The sequence below is a fragment of the Pongo pygmaeus genome, chromosome 1 (genome assembly GCF_028885625.2).
Source record: "Pongo pygmaeus isolate AG05252 chromosome 1, NHGRI_mPonPyg2-v2.0_pri, whole genome shotgun sequence".
Classification (NCBI taxonomy): domain Eukaryota; kingdom Metazoa; phylum Chordata; class Mammalia; order Primates; family Hominidae; genus Pongo; species Pongo pygmaeus.
Window position 1 is genome coordinate 31,005,817 of NC_072373.2, and position 25,415 is coordinate 31,031,231.

The 25,415-nt window shown below is 42.2% G+C and overlaps 1 protein-coding gene across 5 annotated transcripts in view; it reads right to left on the reverse strand.

The window, feature by feature from the left end:
* Window positions 1-25,415, reverse strand: part of TGFB2 (transforming growth factor beta 2) — a 112,371-nt gene that overhangs the window by 61,350 nt on the left and 25,606 nt on the right. For 3 of the 5 annotated variants that reach the window (XR_010127704.1, XM_063672080.1, XM_063672085.1), the window contains one exon: window positions 20,113-20,196. The exons of the other annotated variants lie outside the window; for them this stretch is intronic. Coding sequence is in view for 2 of the 3 variants with exons in the window: in XM_063672080.1 (XP_063528150.1) it covers window positions 20,113-20,196 (84 nt within the window). In the remaining variant the exon portion in view is untranslated. The remainder of the gene's footprint in view (window positions 1-20,112; window positions 20,197-25,415) is intronic. 5 annotated transcript variants of the gene reach the window in all.

Genomic DNA, 25,415 nt, shown 5'->3' on the forward strand with positions numbered 1-25,415 from the left:
GCCTTTCTTTTTAACTTTATCCTCCCTTGAAACATTTCCTTATCACCTAGTGTTTAATTTAAAAACTCAAATACTTTCAAGAAGACTCCAAAAAGAATTTACAGTAGGCTTGTGTTATAAAACAATCTTCTTACCGCCATGAACATTTATTTTCAAAATTTGAGATGAGTAGCCAAAAGAGAAACACCACCTTATGCCTCCATGTACACCACCAGTGCTTAAAATTGAATACTCATGAAAGACTAGAACTCCTACGGAAAGTAGAGGTGGCATTTGAAGATGATCTTAGTGATTGTGTTGGGAGCAGAAGTTTGTGACTTTAGTCCTTGTTTTCCTAGTCCTGACTTTTTTTACCCAGAGACTGGCTGATTCACCACAAGCAAATTACTCCATCTCTCTTCTACTTTAAGATTTCAAGTGATAGAAAATCATCCCTTGAATTCAGTTCCTATGTGTCCAAATGTCCAATGGGACATGGTGGTACTGTGAAGTAAGTAGAGAAAAAAAATCTCACTTTCCACAAAACAAATTTATTATTTCTGAACAAACTATGAATACTTTAATTCAGAAGTATGATCAACTGCTTAAAAATAGTCACTTTACCAGTCTCACATCAGCGAGCACCTGGATGAATCAGTGGTCCTACTCAAGTGTGTGTATGTGTCTTGGGGCACCTATTACTCCACCGGGGTGACTGTTCTTCCACTGACAGCACTAACCAAAGAGCTTCACTTCACACCTTTGCTTTCATAATTTTCCGCCTTCAGCTAAAAACATTGATTTTTGGGAGAGACTCAACCAAAGCTACAGTCCCCAAAAGCAAAGGTACCAGTAGCTGATTAAGGGCTCTTGCCAGGGGCCTCTGGGCAAGACATTTTATCTATTTATATTTCCAGCTTCCTTGGAAGACAGCTTTGAGCACTGCAGGAGGTGGGGAGGGGGATGTAAAGAGTGGTTTCCAATGCTATAGCTTAATTTTCACAAAAATACATCATAAAATTTTTTTTTCAGTTGAGTTGAGGGCTTTAATGGCGGCCTCCATCTGGTAAGGGCAGCAAACAACTAGGGCTAGATTTCACCCTCTCTTTCTGCTGACCTGCAGGAATCTCCTTAAAATTTATTCATCAGATGGAGAGATGATGAAAGTAAAACATAAGACATTGCACATGTGCTTCTCTGGCGACTGCTAATTTCTTCAATTTAAAAATAAATCTTCCCTGCTCCAGCCTGCAACTGCCCCACTGTGTGCATATGCGCACACGCACACACACACACACCTAGTAGCACTATCTCATTTAATAGCTCTGTTTATTCACACACAGGATTCAGTACAAGCTACCTGGAGCTCTGCCTCAATTGCCTTCCCTTTTAGGAACATCACAGAAAATTGAGCTTGTCCAGAGTTAGAGTTTTGTTTTATTTGTGATCTTGTCACTGGTGCCTAATGAAGACGTCATGTTTGAACACAAAGAGATTTAAGATGTGGGATTCAGCAGACCCAGACTCTACTCCTGGATTTACCACTTAAAAATCTGGCCTTTCAGTCGGGCGCTGTGGCTCACACCTGTAATCCCAGCATTTTGGGAGGCCAAGGTGGGTGGATCACGAGGTCAGGAGATCGAGACCATCCTGGCTAACAAGGTGAAACCCCATCTGTACTAAAAATACAAAAATTAGCTGGGCATGGTGGCGGGCACCTGTAGTCCCAGCTACTCGGGAGGCTGAGGCAGAAGAATGGCGTGAACCCGGGAGGCGGAGCTTGCAGTGAGCCAAGATTATGCCACTGCAATCCAGCCTGGGCAACAGAGCAAGATGCTGTCTGAAAAAAAAAAAAAAAATGTGCCTTTGGCAAATATCTTAAACTCTAAGGCCTCAATTTCCTCGTCTGTAAAATGTTAACAACACCTAACTTTCAGGGCAGTTGTGAAGGTTAGAGAAAGTAAGAACCAACAGAAGATACAGTAAGTGCCTTGACTTGTTGGGGTGCAGCTTGATGCACTGTCATTCCTTGCTCTGTACTAGTTTTACTAAAGTAACACAGAGACCTTGGAACAAAATAGAATTGATCTTGGGTAATTAACTCTCTCAGCTGCACTTTTCCCATCTACAAAGTAGGGATAATAATAGCACCTATCTCATAGAATTGTAAGGATGAGATAGGCTCATGAAAGCAGAACATTTGGCACTGTGCCTGGCACATGGTAAGCACCCCAGCATGTTAGCCTCTGTTATTTTTTCCTAGATTCCAAGTTGCCAGAAAAAGGGCTTTTTCTGGCAAATCTCTGTTCCCTTCCCAGCTACCTACTCATTCAGGGATTCCTCTCAACACTGAGCTCCCTTCCCAGCAGCCTGACCCACCCCCACTCTATTCATCTCTGCTCTTCATCTCCAGATGAAGCAAAAATCTGGTAAATATTACACTTACAAGGTAACAGGTCTGGAATGCTTGGCATCCCAAGCAGAGTGCAGTTGCTTCTTGGCACCCGGACACATATACTCTGCAGCCTAGGGCCAAACTACATTTGGCTGCTTTGTGCAATTCAAATAAAGATATTAAAAATCTTCCAACTCTATAAACATTTGTACTATTTGCTAATCAAAGGGGTTAGCTAGGAAAAAAAAAGGGCCATCTAAAGAGAACTTTGCATGCTGATTACTCTTGCCAGTTTCAGACTGTAAGGAGCTTAGCACGTGTGTGCACCATGTAAGTTTCTAACTTGGTGTGATAACACAGTGATTTATATATTTTAGGCCAGGTGGAATCTACTTCTAGAGTGGAATGTCCTTCCCCAAACATACAAACCTAGGCCATTTTCATTCCAGAGTTTGTGCCCTTAATCATCACACTGTACTGCTGCTTTAGCGACACATGATTGGTCACCGACTTGAGCTTCCAATGAATGCGAGTGAGTGCTGACGATGGCAGCGACTTTGATGGGTAAATGTCTCAGCTCTACTGCCTCACAGCTTGGGCAAATTACTTAATCTCTCTCTGCCTTGGTTTCCTCACATGTGAAACGAAGAGAGTAATAATATCTATTATTGCCAGGATCAAACGAATATGAATGTCTCTAAAAGTGTTTAGAAGAGTGCCTGCAGTATATGAAGCACCGCATCGGTATTATTATTGTTGTTATTGTTATTATTGACTAAATACCAACTGTGGATAAAAGGAACTAGACATAGGTACTTCTCAAAGGGTAACTGGTTCCTTAAGTAAGTAAAAGAAGTTAAATGCAATTGGACATTTTAAAACCTAGCTTCCTCCATTAACTAAAAGCATGCCAAAGAAAATGGTAAAATGAGATTGTATCACAGCCAGCTGACTTAAACTTTGGTCTACCCCGATTCAAAAATCAGGACTGACTGAACTTCTCTCAGGCATGAGAACAGAAAAAGAACACTGTTTTCCACTGGCTTCATCTTATCTTCCAGGTATTTAACCTCAGAACTTTTAAATAAAAACCTCCTGCCAAATGACAACCTTGAGAAAAAATATGAAAGCTAGATTTGAGCATTAGAGAGGAAGAAAGACAGGTGCAACATTTTCATCAAGTTAAAGAAAAGATGTTCCAGGCTCGCAGAAGTAAAAAGAAAAAAAAGAAATAAAATTAAAAAATAAAGAAAAGGTACTGGCCGGGCACAGTGGCTCACGCCTGTAATCCCAGCACTTTGGGAGGCCGAAGTGGGCAGATCACGAGGTCAGGAGATCAAGGCCATCCTGGCGAACCACGGTGAAACCCCGTCTCTACTAAAAATACAAAAAAAATTAGCCGGGCGTGGTGGCGGGGCCTGTAGTCCCAGCTACTCGGGAGGCTGAGGCGGGAGAATGGCGTGAACCCGGGAGGCGGAGTTTTCAGTGAGCCAAGATCGCGCCACTGCACTTCAGCCTGGGCGACAGAGCCAGACTCCGTCTCAAAAAAAGAAAAAAAAAAAAAGAAAAGGTACCATGTGTTCTTGGTCTGCTTTCATAATTAAAGGTACTAATGAGACCAGATTTCCCTTGTGGGTGGCAGAAGGTCATGTTTTAAGGACTGCTGTGATGACAACTAGAATCTGCTGGCAGACAGCTTTCTAGGCCGAACTGGCCTGAGAAGGTGCTGCTCAGGAGGGTAATAGCCACAGACCCAGCGAGGAAGCAATGTGAAGGCTGCTGCCCTTGCCACAACCTCTTCTTCCATTACCCGCCTTTCCTCTCCTTTCCTTGTCTGCCTTTCTCTATCCCTCTGGTGTGCACTCACATTGCATATTGTTTCCTCAGGTCCCTTCTGTATAAGAAAAAGAAAAAACAGGCTGGGTGTAGTGTAGCACCCCTGTGATCCCAGCGCTCTAGGAGGCTGAGGCGGAAGGATCCTTTGGGGCCAGGAGTTCCAGGCTGCAGTGAGCTATGGTCCCTGCACTCCAGACTGGGTGGCAGAGTGAGACTCTGTCTCAACAGCAAAACGAACAGACTGGGCACGGTGGCTCACATCTATAATCCCAGCACTTTGGGAGGCCGAGGGGGGAGGAACACTTGAGGTCAGGAGTTCGAGACTAGCCTGGCCAACATGGTGAAACCCCGTCTCTACTAAAAATACCAAAAAAATGGCCAGGTGGAGTAGCTCACGCCTGTAATCCCAACACTTTGGGAGGCCGAGGCAGGCGGATCACCTGAGGTCAGGACTTCAAAACCAGCCTGGCCAACATGGCGAAACCCCGTCTCTACTAAAAATACAAAAATTACCTGGGCGCAGTGGTGGGCGCCTGTAATCCCAGCTACTCGAGAGGCTGAAGCAGGAGAATCACATGAACCCGGGAGGCGGAGGCTGCAGTGAGCTGAAATCGCACCATTGCACTCCAGCCTGGGCGACAGAGCGAGACTCCATCTCAAATAAATAAATAAATAAATAAATAAATAAATAAATAAATAAATAAAAAATTAGCCAGGCATAGTGGCAGGTGCCTGTAATCCCAGCTACTCAAGAGATTAAGGCAGGATAATTGCTCGAACCCGGGAGGCGGCGGTTGCGGTGAGCCAAGATGGCCCCACTGCACTCCAGCCTGGGAAACAGAGCAAGGCTCTGTCTCAGAAACAAACAAACAAAAACACTATAACATATATAATGAATTAAAACGAAGGACGTGGTGGCAAATGGGAAGCCTCATCTCAGGATTCAATTTAAGGAAGACACAGGAAGATGGATGCTAGGGTTATATTAGTAAAAGAGAAGAAAAGATTTTTTTCTCAGTAAGGTCTTCTGGGACCTCAGACTGCATCCTTTGGAAGCATCTGTCCTGCTTCCGCATGAAACTGGGCAGAGTTTCTCCCCAGCCACAGCTACCCAGGGTATAGGCCACGACTGGACTTCCCAGGGGTCGGGGGTGGGGCAACGCGGCACAACATAGGGGCAGGCGACCAGCAGAAGAGTAGGATTCCTTTTTTTTGTGCTTGACGAAGCATAAGTATCTCCCAATGTAAAATATATTAGGGGGAGGAGGACTACATTGAATGAATCATAGTGCTGATTTGGGGGTGGAGCTGGTGGGGAGGGATGCCCTTGTGGTTAACCACATTTTACTGGGGTTTTTATTGATTGCAGTTGTATCGAAAGAGACATGACTCACACATACCATATTCAAAGCCACGTAAAGCACTGGGTTCTAATGGAATTTCAGTGTCTGAGAATGTCATGAACTATACTACAAAATGTGAAAAGTTATGCTATCAACATAGATATCTATCTATGTTTTGCTTCTGTCCTCTACCAGCTAAAGAGGAGGCTGATTTTTCTATTTCCCTTTCACTTTAAGGCTGTGGCTAAGCACTTAAGAAATACACATTGTTCTAGGCATGCTAGGGACTGCTTCTCCTAAAAGTTGGTTTCAGCTGGGCACAGTGGCTCACGCCTGTAATCCCAGCACTTCAGGAGGATCCCTTTAGCCCAGGAGTTTGAGACCTGCCCGGGCAACAAAGTGAGACCTCATCTCTATAAAAAAATTTTTTTTAAATTAGCCAGGTGTGGTGGCATCATTTGTAGTCCCAGCTAACCTCCTAGGCTGAGGTGGGAGAGTCACTTGAGCCCAGGAGCTCAAGGCTGAAGTGAGCTATAATTACACCACTGCACTCCAGCCTGGGCAACAGAGCAAGACCGTGTCTCAAAACAAACAAAGCTGGTTTCATTAACCAACCATCTTCCTATGTGTTTGGATTGAACTTTGCTTGTAAATGCCATTCAGCAGTTTTTTAATTTTTCTGCTTTGTGCAGGGTAGTGTGTACAAATGGGTCTCCACAAATAGGTTATAAGCTACTTGAGGGCAGATATAATATAGTAATAACAATAAAAAGAATAAGCATAACAGCAAAAGCAATGTTACTAGCTACTGGGAGCACATCAGCTGTCAGGTACACATCTGGATTCATCCCACTTAGGCGGGGGATAAGAAACTGAGGCTTAAAGAGGGAATTTGCCTGGTGCTATGGAACTAGAAACAGTAACGCCTCCACTTAAACCTAGGTTGTATGGTCCTAGTACTCTCTGAGCTGTTGGTGATGCCTCTTCCAAGAGGGACTCATCCCTACCTATCTCATTTTTTATTCATCTGCATAATTCAGGCACCAAATTCTTAAGGCAGTATATGCTTGGTGAATTATAACTGAATTAAATAGAATAAAACAAAATTTTGTAGGTCATTGTTTTCAGGAACCATCCAGGCAGAGCTTAAAGTGAAATGACAAGGAAGTGAGGCGGCTGATGTTCCGCCTAGTTGTAGAAATCATTACTAACACACATTGTCCTTTCATGCAAGGTCTGAGCTTCCAGCCCTTCTAACAAGATGAAGAATGTCATTCTGCCTTATTCACTTCTAACAATATTTTAAATTCTATTGTGTAAGAACACTTAACGGGAGATGGACGCACTTAACACATTTTTAAGTGTACAATCTATTATTGTTGACTGTGCGTACAACGTTGTGCAGCAGCTCTCTAGATCTTATTCATCTTGCTCAACTGAAACTTTATGCCCATTTATTAGTAACTCCTCATTTCCCCCTTGCCACAGCCCCTGGCAACCACCAATCCTCCCTTTGATTCTATACATTCAACGTATGAATATAAATTATAGATATCCCATAGTTTTTTCTTCAGCTTCTTAAGTTCAGGGGTACATGTGCAGGATGTGAAGGTTTGTTACATAGGTAAACGAGCGCCATGGTGGTTTGTTGCACAGATCATCCCATCACCTAGGCATTAAGGCCAGCATCCATTAGCTATTCCTCCTGATGCTCTCCCTCCTCCTCCGATATCCCATATTTTAAAATACTATCTCCAATAATATCTTCTTCTCACAGAAATTGGTACCACTTTTCTTCTTTTCTAGACTTTGAAAAAAAAGCACTCACTGTTCTCAGTGTATGCTGACATGAGATTTAAAGTATGGGCTAGAATTTCTAGTTTTTCTATGGTTTTCAGAATAAGAAAGCAAAAATGTTAAAGGCTTCAATGATCACTTTAAGATGATTGAATGAATGAATGAATGACAATTTACTCAGCCTCTACCATGTGAAAAACATTTTTCTGTGTTAGATAATTTCTTCTTTTGAAGAACCATTAAGAAATAATGTTGTTTTGTTTTTTTTTTTAATTAACTCTCATTTTAGGAAAAAAAAAAAGTTCAGAAAGGGTAACTGACTTTCTCGATATTACACAGTCAGGATTTTACCCAGGTCCCTTGTATGCAAAGTGTATATTTTCTTTGTACTCGATTGTAAGACTAATTGTCACACTCAAGAGTCATTGTTGGCTCATGTGTGAGTCACTTTCTTGGCCTATCAACAGCAGGTTGGGATAAAAAAAAAAACCAAAGGTTGACATCTTCACAAAGTTTAAAGGAAGGGACCACCGTCTGTTACACAAAGCAAAAGAAACAGAGAGGCCCATTATATGAACTCGTCTGTCTAGACAGATGACTAAACAGGGGTCCCTCCAGGGTTAGACTTGAATTTCCTCCGTTCAGCCTGTTGGATATTTAGCAATAAAAAAAAATTTTTTTTTGAACTGTTTAAAGGCTGTAGCACTAATCCAACCCCTCCTACACTGCCCAGAGAGTAGTTTAAAAGTATTTCAGTGAAGCCTGCGTGTGTTAAAGTTTCAAGCAGAAATCAGATTGAGACAAAAAGAGCCCTAAAAATACTTGTGCTGTCTGGCTACAGACCCAAGAACACAAGCCTAAATGTCCCTTTATAACTCCAGTGACAGCAGTTTGAACTCACAGAGGGAGCAGGGTCTCATCCAGGTGTCCCTGTAGCAGGGGACATGAATGCATCCAAGTTGGGCTTCTCATCTTTCACATGGGCTGGCAAGCAACTTCTCTCCTGTTCCTTATGTGCCCTGGGGACAACAGAACTTTTTCTAACTTGTAATATGAAGAATGCTACTTAGAGTAAAGCAAAAGTCAGCTTCCTTTCATCAAGGCTTCCTATCATCAAGAGAGATATAAACAGAAGCTTGTGATGATAAGATTTTTTAAAAGCCTACTAATATTGCTATGTTTAGTGCACAGAGAACTGCTTCTGGTAGGCAATTAGGAGTTGGTTAGCAGACCACGGGGGCCCCGTGGAGAAACTGGGAGCATAGCAATTGACTAAAACCACTCTCGTTTCCCATCCTTAGCAATACGCAGGGTGCTATTTCTGTTATGGTACATATGTGCAAAAATTCATTCACTCTCTCATTTAATAAATATTTATTGGATGCCTCAACTGTAACATTCCTTCATAAGTATGGGGCCTATCAGGAACTGGCTATGGAATTTCCAGGATCCTGCCTATTGATAGGTGCTGGTACTATTCTAATCTTTTAACAGGCATTAGAGAATTAACACAGTCCTTTAAGTAAGAAGTATGTACTCTGATTTACAAATCTGCCAACAACAAAAGCAACAACAAAACAGTTGTCCTATTCAGGGAACAAAATGAAAACACTGGAGTTCATATTGCCCACTCTAATTATTACCCAGCTTAGAAAAGAAAAGCTCACACTCATCCTCCATATAAATTCACATAAGAAGCTATTTTCATTCTTCTAATGGGGAACATGAAGAGCATGCATGAGCTAAGCTCAGAGGCCACTGCTTAATTCCAATACCAGTATGCAAGCCCTTGGGTTCTACTGCCTGCCTTGAACTTTCACAGGTTCTTAGGAAAAAAATACTGCATTTAAGAGAAAAAAAGAAACACATCCAGACATGTCTTTTTTTCCTTTTATCAGAAGAGAATGATGCCCTGACACATACAGATGCATATGGTTCTCACTCAGAGGATTCTCCTTTTTAGACTTCTCATTCTTTAATCCACATTTTCCTTATTTAAATGGAAATTTATCATCTTGGAGGAGTGATGAATAGGATGAGCTTTGGAGTCAGACAGCTGTGTGATCGTGAGGAAATTACACATGATGTTACTACACCTCAGTTTCCTTATTTGTAAAACTTAGAATAATAACAGTGTTTATATATATTGCTAATATGGAGATTAGCCCAGAGCCTAATATAACTATTCCATAACTGATGGTTAGTATTATTAACACTATGATTAGTAATATAATCATATTATAACTAATCATATTACTAATCATATTAGTCATATTATTATTACTAATCATATTGTTATAAAAGACAGGATCCACTGCCCCATCCATCAACATCATCACCCAAATAGATGTCTTTTCTTCATGCAGAAATACACTCAAAACATAACATGGATATCTAGACACAGCCACAGAGTTTTATTAAAAGCTTTGTAAGCCCCCAAAATACAGGTTCTCAACTCCAGTTGCACATTAGAATCTCCTGGGAAACTTTTTTTTGAGACGGAGTTTTGCTCTTATTGTCCAGGGTGGAGTGCAGTGGTGCGATCTCAGCTCACCACAACCTCCGCCTCCCAGGTTCAAGCAATTCTCCTACCTCAGCCTCCTGAGTAGGTGGTATTACAGACATATGCCACCACGCCTAGCTAATTTTTTGTATTTTTAGTAGAGATGGGGTTTGTCCATGGTGATCAAGCTGGTCTTGAACTCCCGACCTCAGGTGATCCGCCCACCTCAGTCTCCCAAAGTGCTGGGATTACAGGCGTGAGCCACTGTGCCCAGCCAGGAAACTTTTTAAAACTAAAGATGCCAAGTCCCACTCCAGACCAACGGAGTCAGAATTTCTGGAGGTGGACTCTGGCCTGAGTAATATAAGTAATATGTTAAGTGCTCCCCAGGTAATTCTGATACATAGTAAAGTTGAGAACCTCTGCACTACAGCTACCAAACAGAAACATCAGCCTTGACTGTCAAAGCTCCCAACAAAGAAGCTAAGTGCTTGGATATCCCATGTCCAAGTCCAAGTCTTTGCCATGGTACCAGGGCACCTAGTAGGTTAGCTATTCTTGGTGCTTCACCTGTTTCATTTCTGAAAAACAGTCTGCTCTCTTCCTAACAATAACACTAGAGTTAATGATCCTTGAAGTCCCAGTGGCCACAGTTCCACAGGGAGTTACCTTCCTGGTCTCCTGAGTATAGACAATGGACAAGGTAAGCAGCAGTCTTGGGAAAACAAGCAACACAGACCAGGAAAACAGAGAAGCAACCCCTGCTGCCACTGTGAACACATACGAAGTCAGCTCCACTTCAGAGCAAAGATACAATCCAGCTGAATATTAGAAAAATATGGTCTGACCATTTAGATTTCAGAGGGATCCAAAACCAATTTAGACTCCAGTCGGTCGACAAAGTTCACATTCAGCAAAACAGCTCCAGCAGTTGCATCATACACACAACAGGGCAATTCAGAAATACAGATGTCCAGCCATGTGCAAAACAATGCTTTCATTTTTTTCCTTCTCTTTCCCACCACTGACCCCGAGAGCAGGCTGGAAAAGCTCAGCATCTGTTGCTACTAAGAATAGGCTGTGGAGATAATTATTTATGAACTTGCAAGCCCTGAGCTACCTAGCACGCTCAGTGGCGGTCAGAGCAGATCACTGTCACTGTGTTGAGGGTTACACAGCAGATACCCCATGCCAGGCAGGGTTACTTTCCAGTTTGCTCACTGGAAACAACAGGTAGGAACATGACTCTAAACAATCAACCTGGTGAGTCATTCTCAAGAGACTAAGGTTCAAGTACAGATGGGGTTCTAGGGAACTACATGGTACACAGTGTTTAAGATGGCATGGAACTCGCACAAGAGAGATAAGAAACAGGAAAGCCATGCTCCTTCTGGCAAACAGCTAAACATCTACAGACCCTCATGGAAACTCACCTGAATTCTTATTGTGGACAATATCTATCAGACACTGCTAGACATATCAGGACCAGAGTGAGAATATAGGACCTAAGGCTAAAAGATATCACTGCATGCTTTGGAGGTAAGCCTGAGTTTCAGAGTCTGCCGGACATACATAAACGCCATATAATGTATCAGGACTTGCTTTAGAAACCTGGTACTGCCAATGGGGCCTTTTAAAATAGATAAACTCATCTTGATTGGAGGAGAATGGCATTAATGAAAATGGAGGGAAATAACATGCATGTCTTATAAAACCAACCAAATATGCAGTAAATATTCATATTTCAATAAAGTGCCCCATATTCCCACAGACACAGCAATAGTGTGGATCCAATCATGTCATATCCACAAAACAGAAAGTTTTTCTTTTCTGTTTTTAAATTTTTATTTATTGATTGATTGATTGAGACAGGGTCTCCCCTCTGTCGCCCAGGCTGGAGTGCAGTAATGTGATCTCGGCTCACTGCAACTTCCACCTCCCGGGATCAAGTGACCCTCCCACTTCAGCCTCCTGAATAGCTGGGACCACAGGCACACGCCACATTAGGCCCGGCTATTTTTTTGTATTTTTTGTAAAGATGGGGTTTCACCATGTTGCCCAGGCTTGTCTCAAACTCCTGGGCTCAAGTGATCCTCCCACTGGGCCTCCCAAAGAGCTGGGATTACAGGCATGAGCCACTGCGCCCAACCAGAAAGTTTTTTTAAAGTGGGCGAAACCTTTCCCTATTCCCCAACTCCTCCACCTACACTGTGGTAGACTGTATCATTTGTTCAAAATGCTGGCTGTCCCTCTCCCCTGGGCCCATCCCCACAGCCTTTCTCCCTTGTACCCAATTCCTACTCTATTGAAATCATGTGTGGCCATGTGACCTGCTTTGGCCAATGGAATGTGGGTAAAGACAACTGCCACATCTGCTGGTTCTGCCGTGAGGTCAGCATGCCCAGGTTAGGGGCTGCTCACTAAGCCCTGGTCCTGGAATAAAGAGCTCATGGAACAGAGCCACAGCCATCCCACAAGGCCATCTATATGAACGTGCGAGAAACTTGTGCTGTTTATCGCTCACTGAGATTGAGAGAAAAGCTCTAGACACTGACCCTGAGCTTATAAAATAATGCCAAATTCCAGAGTCCCAGTATACCACATCATCACATGGATGTTTATATACAATAGGTCCATTATGTCTTCTGAATATATCAACTTTGAATAACAAATACTTGATGCAACCATATTGATCTATTCTCTGGTCTCAGTATTTCAAAGTTGTTCCCTTTTAAGAATACATCAATTTTTTCAAAGACCACACTAAGCATTTCTTGGTGTTTCATGACTCATTAAGACAGTAGTCATGCAAACTCACAGAGAAAGAAATTACTGAAGGGGCAAATCTCCTTCCAGAAAACATAAGCAGTTTTCTATTGCTGCTTGATGACTACCAAACTACAATCTCAAAGGCCATCTTTCAAGAGGTAAATATCATCTCCCCCAGTAAGGCTTCCTTCACCACTAGGCCAAGTTGCACAATTCTTTTTCTGGCCTCTCAGATGCTTTCCTTGTCATCAACCACAGGGTTGGCCTTTTGTTTCTGTTTGGTTGGTCTAGTCTGCCTGACTTCCTCACTAAGTGCAGGCTCCCTGAGGACAGGATCTATGCAGTTTTCTTACATCTATCACCTGGCACACAGTAGGCTCAATTGATGTTTCTTGTACAGATGGATGAAGAAATAAAATCAACATCCCAGTGTGAAGTCTTCCTGTTCAAAACTTAAGAATTAGAAAGCAAACTTCAGTCCAACAGAAATTCTTTTTGACTGATAAGAGACATAGTTTTACAAATTCTCTGGCTTATGACCTCATTTCAAAGTTTAGGCAAAAGCCCTTCTATTGCATGCACAGAGCACAGCTGGACAGATCCAAAGAAGGATCCTTCCAAGCTTGACTTTCTATTTCACACCAGAAAAGGTAGTTTGACATTCTCCTAGGCCAAAGTATGGTCAGCTATGGGTATAGTGCCACATGTCCCTGGCCATCATGTCAAAGAGGGCCATGACTAGGCTTCACCGCGAGTACGAACTCCAGTAGCTGCCATTCCACATGAGTGAGCACAAGATGGGAGACCCAAGGGGTTATTTTCACACACAGAAGGCTGCAGAACTGGCTCCTCCTCAGAAAGGAAGGGGGTGAGTTGCCAATAACTAAGGACCATTAACTAAAAACCATCAAACAGAAAAACATTTTCTAAATACAAAACCCACCGTAGCCTGCCTATCAAACTGTTTGCTAAAGGAAAAACTCAGCATAAGGCAGGTCTGTTTGAGATTCTTGCTATAGAAATGCAGTTGCCAAGTGCCATCCTGATGCATCACAAAGACCTCCTCACTGAATTTCCTGCCTCCACCTTGGCCATTCAACATAACATTCTTTTTTTTTTCTGAGACGGAGTCTTGCTTTGTTGCCCAGGCTGGAATGAAGTGGCGCGATCTCGGCTTACTGCAACCTCCACCTCCGGGGTTGAAGTGATTCTCCTGTCTCAGCCTCCTGAGTAGCTGGGACTACAGATGCATGCCACCATGCCCAGCTAATTTTTGTATTTTTAGTAGAGACAGGGTATCACCATGTTGGCCAGGATGGTCTCGATCTCTTGACCTCGTGATCCGCCCTCCTCGGCCTCCCAAAGTGCTGGGATTACAGGCATGAGCCACCGTGCCCGGCCCAACATACCATTCTTAACAGCCACACGGCCCTCTGGCTAAAACTACTCTTCTCTCCGTTTTTTTGTTTTTTTTTTTAATTTTAAATTTTATATATATATTTTTTCTTTTGCTTCTTTTTTTTTAAATTTATTATTATTATACTTTAGGTTTTAGGGTACATGTGCGCAATGTGCAGGTTAGTTACATATGTATACATGTGCCATGCTAGTGCACTGCACCCACTAACTCGTCATCTAGCATTAGGTATATCTCCCAATGCTATCCCTCCCCCCTCCCCCCACCCCACAACAGTCCCCAGAGTGTGATGTTTCCCCTTCCTGTGTCCACGTGTTCTCATTGTTCAATTCCCACCTATGAGTGAGAATATGCGGTGTTTGGTTTTTTGTTCTTGCGATAGTTTACTGAGAATGATGATTTCCAATTTCATCCATGTCCCTACAAACGACATGAACTCATCATTTTTTATGGCTGCATAGTATTCCATGGTGTATATGTGCCACATTTTCTTAATCCAGTCTATCTACTCTTCTCTCCGTTTTAGTCAGAGGAAAAGCCACAGACTTGATGATGGCCTACAAGGCCCCGCATCACTTATCCCTCATTATCTCTCTAATCTCATCCCTAGGATACTTTTGACAATCCTTGAACATGTCACAACAGAACCAGCTATTCCCTCTGACAGAATGGAACAGACTAGAATGCCCTTCCCCAGGTAGTCCCAGATTACTGTCTAACTTCCTTCAAGTGTCTGCTTACATGCACTGCCTTCTTAACAAACTCATCCATGCCCAGCTTATATAAAATTACACCTCACTTCCTCATCCCCGTGACCAATCTCTACTTCCCCTGCAAAACATTTATCCAATTCTAAATTCTTATTTCATCTTTATTATTAATTATCTATCTTATGCCACCAGAATGTGAGCTCTCCAAGGGCAAGGATTTTTGCTATTCAATTCACTAGCAGCTAGACTGCTGCCTGATACAAGTAAATACTCAATAAATACAGCTGAATAGGCCAGGCACGGTGGCTTGTGCCTGTAATCCCAGTATTTTGGGATGCCAAGGCGGGTGGATCACCTGAGTTCAGGAGTTCGAGACCAGTGGGGCCAACATGGTGAAACCCCGTCTGTACTAAAAATTAGCCAGGTATGGTGGTGTGTGCCTGTAATCCCAGCTACTCCGGAGGTTGAGGCAGAAGAATTGCTTGAACCCAGGTGGTGGAGGTTGCAGTGAGCTGAGATCACGCCACTGTACTCCAGCCTGGGCAACAAGAGTGAAACTCCGTCTCAAAATAAAATAAAATAAAATAAAATAAAATAAAATAAAATAAAATAAAATAAAAAAAAACAGCTGAATGAACTAATATATCATAAGAATGTCCTCTCTTCAGCCAGGCGCGGTGGCTCATGCCTATGACTCCAGCACTTTGGGAGGCTGAGGCAGGCGGATCACGAGGTCAAGAGATCAAGACCATCCTGGCCAAGATGGTGAAACCCCGTCGCTACTAAAAACACAAAAATTAGCTGGGCATGGTGGCGTGTGCCTGTAGTCCCAGCTACTCGGCAGGCTGAGGCAGGAGAATTGCTTGAACCCGGGAGGCGGAGGTTGCAGTAAGCTGAGATGGACCACTGCCTTCTAGCCTGGTGACAGAGTGAGGAGCGAGACTCCGTCTCAAAAAGAAGAAGAAGAAAAAAAAATGAATGTCCTCTCTTCACCTTTCTCTTCCAAAGGTCTCTACATGCATTTGACATTTGTCTTAAAATTATATCTATATTTGTAGTTAATGTACAGCTCTTTTAACTGAAGACTTATGCGGAAGTAAAATGAATACTATCAAGTCATTCTTCTCACACTTCAATAGCCATGAGGGCTATTTAGTGATGTAGACCACATACAAGAACTGGGTATTTCTGTAAATAGTTCAATAGCCAAAAAATCTACAGTAGTTATAGAATATACATACTGTACAGTTGTCTTCAAAGTATTAGGTGTTTCAAAAACATCAGAATACCAGGGGGCACAGGGTTGCACAAAGAAAATACCAAGTGATTTATCATTAACTTTGCTTCTTAATAGGTTGGTCAGATTCTTGCCTGCTCTAATGCCTCTGGTTGAACAAAACACTATTTGGAAAGAGAAACCTGCAGTTACCCAAAGCTGAGTTTGGCTGAGATAGTAAAGTTTACATTCCATTGTTTGCTAGGTCCTTACCCCATGGAATGTCTCAGAACAGGATTCAGGCCACCAAGAGGTCAGCAGAGCTTTGGCCAAACGCTACCTCAGGGAATTACACATTACCTTATACATGATATGTGTCACTTATGCATTAAACACTAGCTTTGAAAGTCCCTTCCCCACTCCACAGTTGCCCAGTTGAAGGCATTTGAGTGCAGAAATATATAACTTCCAAACTAGGCATCTAACACCCACCCATGTGATTAATTTACTTCCTTGCACACTTATTGTTCTCCTCTGTGATGAACAGTGAGCAGAGGGTATGTGTGGTACTCTTAATAACAAGTAATATTATTAATAACTACCTCAATATTTGCCTGCATTTGGGAAAATGGAAAGCACGTGGCAAAAACTCCACAGGGGCTGTAGGTTCAGGGTCACACTTGAAGGACCAGCTGATCAAACAGAGACTCCACTGGATCTGAATCCATCCATGTGGTATGACTGAGTAAACAGATGTGCATAATCAGAGCATCCTTTGACTTGAGCAGCTGCAAACTTTAGTGAGGTCAGAAGCACCTGCAGTGCCTGTTTAAAATGTGTAGAGTCCTCAGCTCCACCCACCCCAGTGATTCTGACTTGGCAGCTCTGAAATGGGGCCAAGAAATCTGATGGATGTCCCAGGAGACAGAAATGCATATCACACTTTGAGAAACACCACCTCGGGTCAGGCGCAGTGGCTCATGTCTTATAATCCCTGCACTTCAGAAGGCTGAGGCAGGAGGATTGTGTGAGGTCAGAAGTTTGAGCCCAGCCTGGGCAATACAGCAAGACCCCATCTCTAAAAAAAAATTTTTTTTTTAATTAGCCAGTGTGGTGGTGCACACTTGTAGTCCTAGCTACTCAGGAGGCTGGGGTGGGAGGATTGCTTGAGCCCAGGAGTTAGAGGTTATAGTGAGCTATGATCATGCTACCACACTCCAGCCTGGACAACAGAGAGACCTTGTCTCTGTCTCTAAAAAAAGAGAGAGAGAGAAATACCACCTTTAAATCTTAACCAAGTTACTTAAAAGCCTCTTATTCAGTAAATACTCTTTTTAAAAAATTATATTTGCCTTCATGACTATTAATCCATTCCTTCATAGAGAGACTTATCTCTACGGCTTACACACTGGATTCTTATGTCTTAATAGGAAAATCTTTAGGCAAGCTAACCACATCTTAACCAATATTATTAGGGATAATAAGCTTGAAAAGAGAAAAATGATTTCGCAGTCACATGGCTGTGAGGAGCACGGACTATTTTCTCCTCTAGGGTATTTAATTTAAAGCTGATGCAGCATCAGAGCTGCCAGTCCAACTGTCAGTGTCAGAACACGTCGTTATCAACAACACCCAGGTTAGAGAGTGAGAAAAGCAAGAGGCGCCACAGGCCTCACGCTCCCTTCAGCCTCTCCCAACATCTCCTTGGAATGGAGAGGCGGTTCACGCAAGGTGACAGGGATGGCCCTGGAGCTGCTTGGCACAGGGCAACTTCACTTAACGAGTGTTCAGAATCACACTCAGCATGGAGAAATTCACCCTGACCCTGGATGCCTGCCCCCTGGCATACGCTCACTTACATTTTTACTCAATTACTATTTCTAAGAACAGAGACAAAAAAAAATGCAGAGCCCCACTGCTCAGCAGCCTTGCAGGGAAGGTCTGAAAGGGGTCTGCAGGGTTTTTCCAGAGCCTGCGAGCTAGGCAAGGTGGAGGAGCCTCCCACTGTATGGGAATCTATGTGGAGCTTGTGCCCCATGTCCCCTTCCACACCCTCAGACACTCCTGATTTTCCCTGACTCGCTGAGGAGCAGGGTGGGTTTCCAATGTTTTTTCACCAAAGGAAGAGAGAAGCTCGCAGCAATTAAGTGACCGAAAATAACCCCAAGTGAGGAGTGTCTGAGAAGAAAAACCGCCCAAAGAACCAGGGTAGGCCTCTCACTTTGTTTACTATGGGAGGAAAAGATGAAAAGGAAATTAATCCCAAGTAGTAGGCAAGAAAGTTACAAAATTAACAGGACAGTATTCCAAAGGAAAAGCCAAAAAAGGGGGGAAAAGTTTGGGGTCTCTGTGGTATGGTGGCATCTGGGCCAGACCTGAATTCAGATTTTGGCTCTGTCACTAGCCAGCTCTGTGACCAAGGACAAGGTGTTTACCTCTCCAAACCACAATTTCCTAAAAAATGGGGATCGTCATTCTGGCCCTCCCTGACCAACCAATGTGGGGAAAATTAGGATGATGTGTCTTAAGTACCAGGGACATAGGGGGTATTCAACAAATGTTTTCTTTCTCTCATTCCCTCCCGTTTTCCTTTCCAAATAGCCAGTTAGCTAGGCGGAAAAAATCAGATGTTTAACTCCTTGGTTTAGCTAGTGAAATAAAATTAGAATTTAGAGTATAAAAACAAAACGTAATGACTCACAAACGGGAGCTTTAAAGGCATGATTAAACTTTTCACTCTTTTTATTCACATTGCAGCTTCTAGCCACTTTGAGGCTTTCTGTACTAAAATCAATGTATATTCTCAACAGAATGAGTTCTTTTTGAGGAAACCCCAGCTTAGGCCACTGTAAATAAACTATACTGATTTCTAAGCAACAATGTGTAGGCATGATACATTGCAGAATAGGGTATCCAGTGACCTAGGCTTTTCCTAGGATAATAAAAACATTTCTTTTGTCTTTAGCCGGGACCTCCACCCACACTTAGAATCAACATAATCCAAACCTTCTCAGGGCCTCAAAAATATGCAGTGAACCAATGCCAGGATTGCAAGTCTGTTTCCTTTTTTCCTGAGCATGGTTCAGGGATAACTTCAGCCACTGAATTCCTTGAGCATCGGGATCACCCAAGCTCTATTCTTTGTTGTGGACTCATCGTCCAGCATATAGTAAGCATTCAATAAATGGCTGAATTAATCAGTGTTCCCAATAAGAAAGGGGTGAGGACTTCTGGCTTTTGTACCCCTCAGCCTAATACCTGGTGCTGGCTCTGAGGAGCTTGCACCTGCTCCAAGGGTCAGGGCTAAGTGGTTTGAGCAAGTGGCAGGCTCACAGGTCCAGTTAGCTGAGGGCCTGACCCACGACGATCCATTTCCTTATGCAAACCAGACATGTCAATACAAAGGTCACAAATAATCAGCAGCATAATTCCCCGACAGGTCTCCTCTAGAGCAGGGGCGTCCAATCTTTCAGCTTCCCTGGGCCTCACTGGAAAAACAAGAATTGTCTTGGGCCACACATAAAATAGACTAACACTAACGATAGTTGATAAGCTTTAAAAAAATTGCAAAAAAAAAATCTCATAATTTTTTAAGAAAGTTTACAAATTTGTATTGGGCCGCATTCAAGGCCATCCTGGGCTGCATGCAGGCTGAGGGTTGGACAAGCTTGCTCTAGAACCTTAAAGGAGAGAAAATCTCCTTTCACTTTGGTTCAGGACAAGAAACATTAATTGAGCAACTACTGTGTGTCAAGAACAAGAACATAGATACAAATAAGATATAAAAAGGAACATTCCCTTGACATTCAGGCCATGCTGTCCAACCCTCCAGAGAGTGGCCTCCATGGGGATCAGGAAAGGGGATGTCAAATCATTCTGTGACCCCTAGAACACATATCTCATCCCCACAAGTCATTCTTTTACATGCTGCAATATAGTCATTGTATTACTTCAAAGTTATTCATCAGTTTTTCTCATGTAAACTCTTACTAAAAAAAATTCTAGGCACCTTTGTGATCGCTCAGCTACAAGGCTGCATTTCAGAATCTCAGCTTGCCTCTGGCAAGTTCCCCACAGGAGACAAACACTAAAGATGGATTTGATATAACTATGTCAAATGAGGAATAAAGCAGACAAGTGTACTCACCAAGGTACCCACAGAGCACCTGGGACTGTCTGGAGCACAAGCTGCCCACTGAGCCAGAGGGTGTTGTAACAACTGGGCAGACAGCTAGGAGTTTTAAAAAGCACAGTCATTAGCTATTTTACTGAAGAGATGCCTGGCACAGAACTATACAAAGATTCAAAGTAGAAGAGGGACTCATTGAATGTTCTTATCATTTCCCCAGAAATAAGGTCCCTGCTACCTGGGGCCAGGGGATTAGACACTGAGGATCTAAGGAGGATTCCAAATTCTAGTCCCAGATCTTCTGGCATCCCTTAACCAGGAGTCAGGCTCCTGAATTCAGTTTTCCCTTTAGCATGTTCTAATGTTAAAATAACAGTGTACAATTTACATACTGAAACGGTAAAATAAACACCTTGACTTTTATTAAAGATGAATAAGAAAGGCTTTGACCTCCTTTGACAAAAGACAGCCTACCGATTAAGAATAAAACTTTGGTTTTCATTTGGCTGGCCTAGATTTCAGTGTTCTTAAAACCACCTGTCATCATTTCTAACCCGCATATGAAAACTCCTTCTTGAATGAGTCAAAAATACAAGTGAATATTGGTTTGGGGCTACTTACCTACAGTTTAAAAAGCTAGAGCTCTCTGAAATGGACTAAACGCATCTTCCACGATAGTTATTACATCTGGAAAATTTGAACTTCACTTTCTTTAAAGTAATAGCAACCCAATTTGTATTTTGCCCACCATATTCTTAGAAAAGAAAGCACACCCCCTCCCCCACAAAATACCTCAAAACCTCAAATTGAAGAGGAAATATTGCTGAGTGTTCAAAAGCTTTTCTATTGGTGGTAGGGTCAATAAAAATACAGAATTTTTGCAGAAGAAGATGTGAATTCAAACCCCTGTTCTGTCACTGATTTCCTGTGAATCCATGGAGAAGTCTGTAAGATGAGGCAGACATAACCCGACCTCTGAGGGTTTTTATAAAATTGAAATGAGATGATATATTTAAAACAGACTGGCAGATAAAAGGTGGTCAAGGAATATGAGCAGTTGTCTAACTTGTGTGACACAAGAAGCCCTGACTGCCTATCAGGGCCTGGCATGAATATCATTCTTTCCCGGCTCCTTACACACATTGAGAGTCCATGCACCTTCCATGTTTATAGGCACATCTTCTAAAAGTAACACTGCCACTATTCAGACCTGACTTGAAAACTTCTTTCAACACAAGACAAAGGCTTTGTGGACTCTTCTCTTGATTTATTTTTTATTTCTTATTTTTGCCATATGTGTGCCTCTTATTACTCAATTTTTAAATGGATAACAAAGACTTTTTCCATACTCTGGAACTTACCATGTCCAATATTCAGCCCACTATCAAGATTCCAGTGGCAGATTTTTCACAAATGTGTGGATTACACCTTCTAGGCAGAACACTCTTTAACTGAGATATGGGGCTCTGACTGGCCAGTGTGGCATGGAAGACGAAGACCCAACAGCGGGGATTCTATAAGCACATACTGCTATCATGTTGCCACCATATGCTGCTTCCAGCTGACATCTGCTCACATATGTTCCCACCAATAAGAAACCATGCTGTTTATTTTTAGAGGCTTCTCCACAGTCTTACAGGAAGAAAATTCCCTCAAATAACCAGTCAGCAAAGACAGGAAACTACACTGGATATAAACTGTTTGTCACAAGATTAACAAGTCAAACAAAGTTTTCTCATTCGTATCTGACCTTTAAAAAGAGATGCTGAAAGTTATCTTAAATAAAAATCTCAAAGAATACAACCAGAGAAAGGTAGACTATGCAGAGTAAGTCACTTGGTTAGCAATACTTTTTCTTCGAACTATGGCCCTGTGCATTTCTTGGGGGGATTTAAGTGCTTTTCCTGGGAAACAGCACCTTCTTCAGGCCAGTGTACGCCGTGGTGCAGAAGAGGGACAATTCTATTAAACAGAATTCAGATCCCAAGGTCACCCAGGTCATAGGAAGTCTGTATGGGAATAAGATGAGGTAATTATTGTCACTTGCAATTTCCAGCCTGCAGTTCTCAAGTATGCACCTTTGGTTTACTTTCACTCTGCTATAAAGCAGTATTAAAATCCCTTCTTTTCTTTCCTTTCTTTCTTTTTTGTTTTTAAGCAAGGCAGGAGGACATGGAGCTCTGGTGCTGATCCAATGCCTTAGAAGTTAAGACCATGAATGAGATAGAGATGTAAGGATGCTAATGATTGTTCAGTCTACAGAAAGCAAACCTTAGTTTTAAAATAATCAGTTTTCAGGCCGGGCACGGTGGCTCACGCCTATAATCCCAACACTTTGGGAGGCCGAGGCAGGCAGACCACGAGGTCAGGAGTTCGAGACCAGCCTGGCCAATATGGTGAAACTCCGTCTCTACTAAAAATACAAAAATGAACTGGGTGTGTTGCGACGTGACTGCAGTCCCAGTTACTCAGGAGACGAAGGCAGAAAAATCGTTTGAACCCAGGAGGTGGAGGTTGCAGTAAGCTGAGATCACACCACTGCACTCCAGCCTGGGTGACACAGTGAGACTCCATCTCAAAAAAAGAAAAAAAAAAATCAGTTTTCAATAATCTACATCATTGAAGCAACACTGAGGTATGGATACACTCTGTTTAGAACAGTGAGGCTTTCGATATATGCGAAAAGGCTTTGTAACAAAGAAATGTAAACAATTCTCAAAATCTGAGGCATTTATAGTCTTACAAACATAACTTTTTTTTATTTTAAATTTTATTTTATTTTATTTTAAGTTCCGGGATACATGTGCAGGATGTGCAGGTTTGTGACATAGGTAAATGTGTGCCATGGTGGTTTGCTGCACCTATCAACCCCATCACCTAGGTATCAAGCCCTGCATGCATTAGCAATGAATCCTGATGCTCTCCCTACCCCATCCCCACTGACAGACCCCAGTGTGTGTTGTTCCCCTCATTGTGTACATGTGAGAAACATGATATTTTTAGAAGAATGCAGGCATTCACTAATTATGATGGGGGACTATGGGTAACACAAGTCATAAAACAGAAACAGTCCTAGAATTAAAACTTTGCATGGGTAATTTACAAAGTAATTAAATTAATATGAAGTTAATTAACTATAAAAATGTTGGGGTTTATTTTTGCCTGCAATGACACAGCTAAGAAATAAAGCAACAAAACAAAAATACACAGTGTTTCCAGAGTATGTTTCTGAACTATCTGCACAAGGATCACCTGGCCTTCTTATCAAGATGCAGGTTTCTGGAGCCCACCTTAAAACGAACTGAATTATAATCTGAATTGGGGTGGGTGACAAAGGCTTGGGAATCTACATTTATAAAGGTAAAATTTGAGAACCCTGGTACAGGTTATTGTGCCTTACAGGTTAGTAAGGCCTTTTACAAAACCTCATTTGACCTCAAAACAATCCAATCAGGTGAATCAAGGAAAAATTATTCCCTCATAAGGGCTATTTGTTCTGAGTAGGTAGTGGTTTTGTGTAGTGTGAGTGTCTATAGGATAGAGATAAAGCCATTCTTACTGCAATGATATCTTAAGTAAAATCAGATGTCTTACAAATGTACAACTAAACTCCCTATCAAATAAGCTCCTGCCCTAATCCCTCCAGCCTCTCCACACAAACAAACAATGCATCTCCCTTGTGATATAGCAACTCTGTAAGTAGGTACAATCATTCCTCCCAACACTGAACTACAATGAGTTTCTACTCTTCTTAGAGAATTCTCAGCAAGAAAGGGAAAACTGATCCAAATGTATAACAATTCGGGGTCAGCTTAGATCAAGACCCTCTTTCTATAATCTGAGTACTTGTGACAAACAGTTAATAAAATTAGACATGACTTTACACACATAGTTTCATTATTGATGGTGATATTTTCTGGCAGTGGAATTCTTCTGAAATACCTCTCTCTCCAGGACAAACTAGCACCGGTCATCTCATTCTACATAGAAGAAAAGTGTAAGTTTAGTAGGTGGAACCATGGCAGTTCAAGACTTAGTTTAGAGATCTGATCAGTGATTTTAGTTAACACACATAATAACCTAAGGCTTAATACTATGAAGAGATACAAATGAGTGACTAAATTACTATTCAAAACAACTTAATGTTTTAAAAATGCCTCAAGATATCTCAGATAGAAAACAGTGAAGACAGGTACAAGCAACCCAGGGTGGTGAAGTTTAACAGATCCATCTGAAGGTGGAACCTGCTGCTTCAGAGCCTGAGGTCATGGCTATTATTCAGCTTTGCTTCTGCTTGGCTACTTCCTGGTAGGAGTCAGAAGGTTTGGAGCACTCCTTCCTCTGTTTCCCTCTCTTTAACCTGCAGAGCCCAAAATGCCTAGGATGAACTTGAATGTAGAAACATTTTTCCCACAGAAAGCCCTGACCAACCTCTGGGGGGACCGTTCCTTGACCAAACCACCCATCCTTTGCACACAAAAGTCCTCCATCTGTGATTGTTTCTTTCTCCTTCTAAAGTAGAATCAGAATAAGTCATTCACACTTTTTTGGAGTTTCTAAGCCAGCAGTTTTATTACAAGAGTTCACTGCTGGGTGCGGTGGCTCACGCCTGTAATCCCAGCACTTTGGGAGCCCAAGGTGGGCAGATCATGAGGTCAGGAGACTGAGACCATCCTGGCTAACACGGTGAAACCCCGTCTCTACTAAAAAAAAATTAGCTGGGCATGGTGGCGGGCACCTGTAGTCCCAGCTACTCGGGAGGCTGAGGCAGAAGAATGGCATGAACTCGGGAGGCAGAGCTTGCAGTGAGCTGAAATCGCACCACTGCACTCCAGCCTAGGTGACAGAGTGAGACTCTGTCTCAAAAAAAAAAAAAAAAAAAAAAAGAGTTCACTATAAAGGAAGTAGAAACAACTTCAGTCATATTGCCATAAGATGCCAAAGCAAAAGTGAAAATGAGATTAAGCCAATAGATACGGGAATAAATGATCATATTTTTAAAAAATCGAAATAGAAGAAACAACAAAGTTACTGCTACATCTGGTGTAAACAGAAAAATCCCTGATAAACTTGGTCTAAGAAGCATTGACATTACCAACACTGAAATGAATCCAAAACTTTAAAATTAAATTATATTTCTCAGAAAATTCCCATTTATGTTTTGGCAACAATAAATATTTTAGTGCTCTGAAAATCCACTAGAAAGCACACAGTCATCTTTTTCAGATAGAGAGATTTGCAAAGAACAGTGGACTTGCGGTCATTTCAGTGTCTTTCTCAAAACCAAATTTTGCATTCTTGCTCACAAGATGAAGTAACAA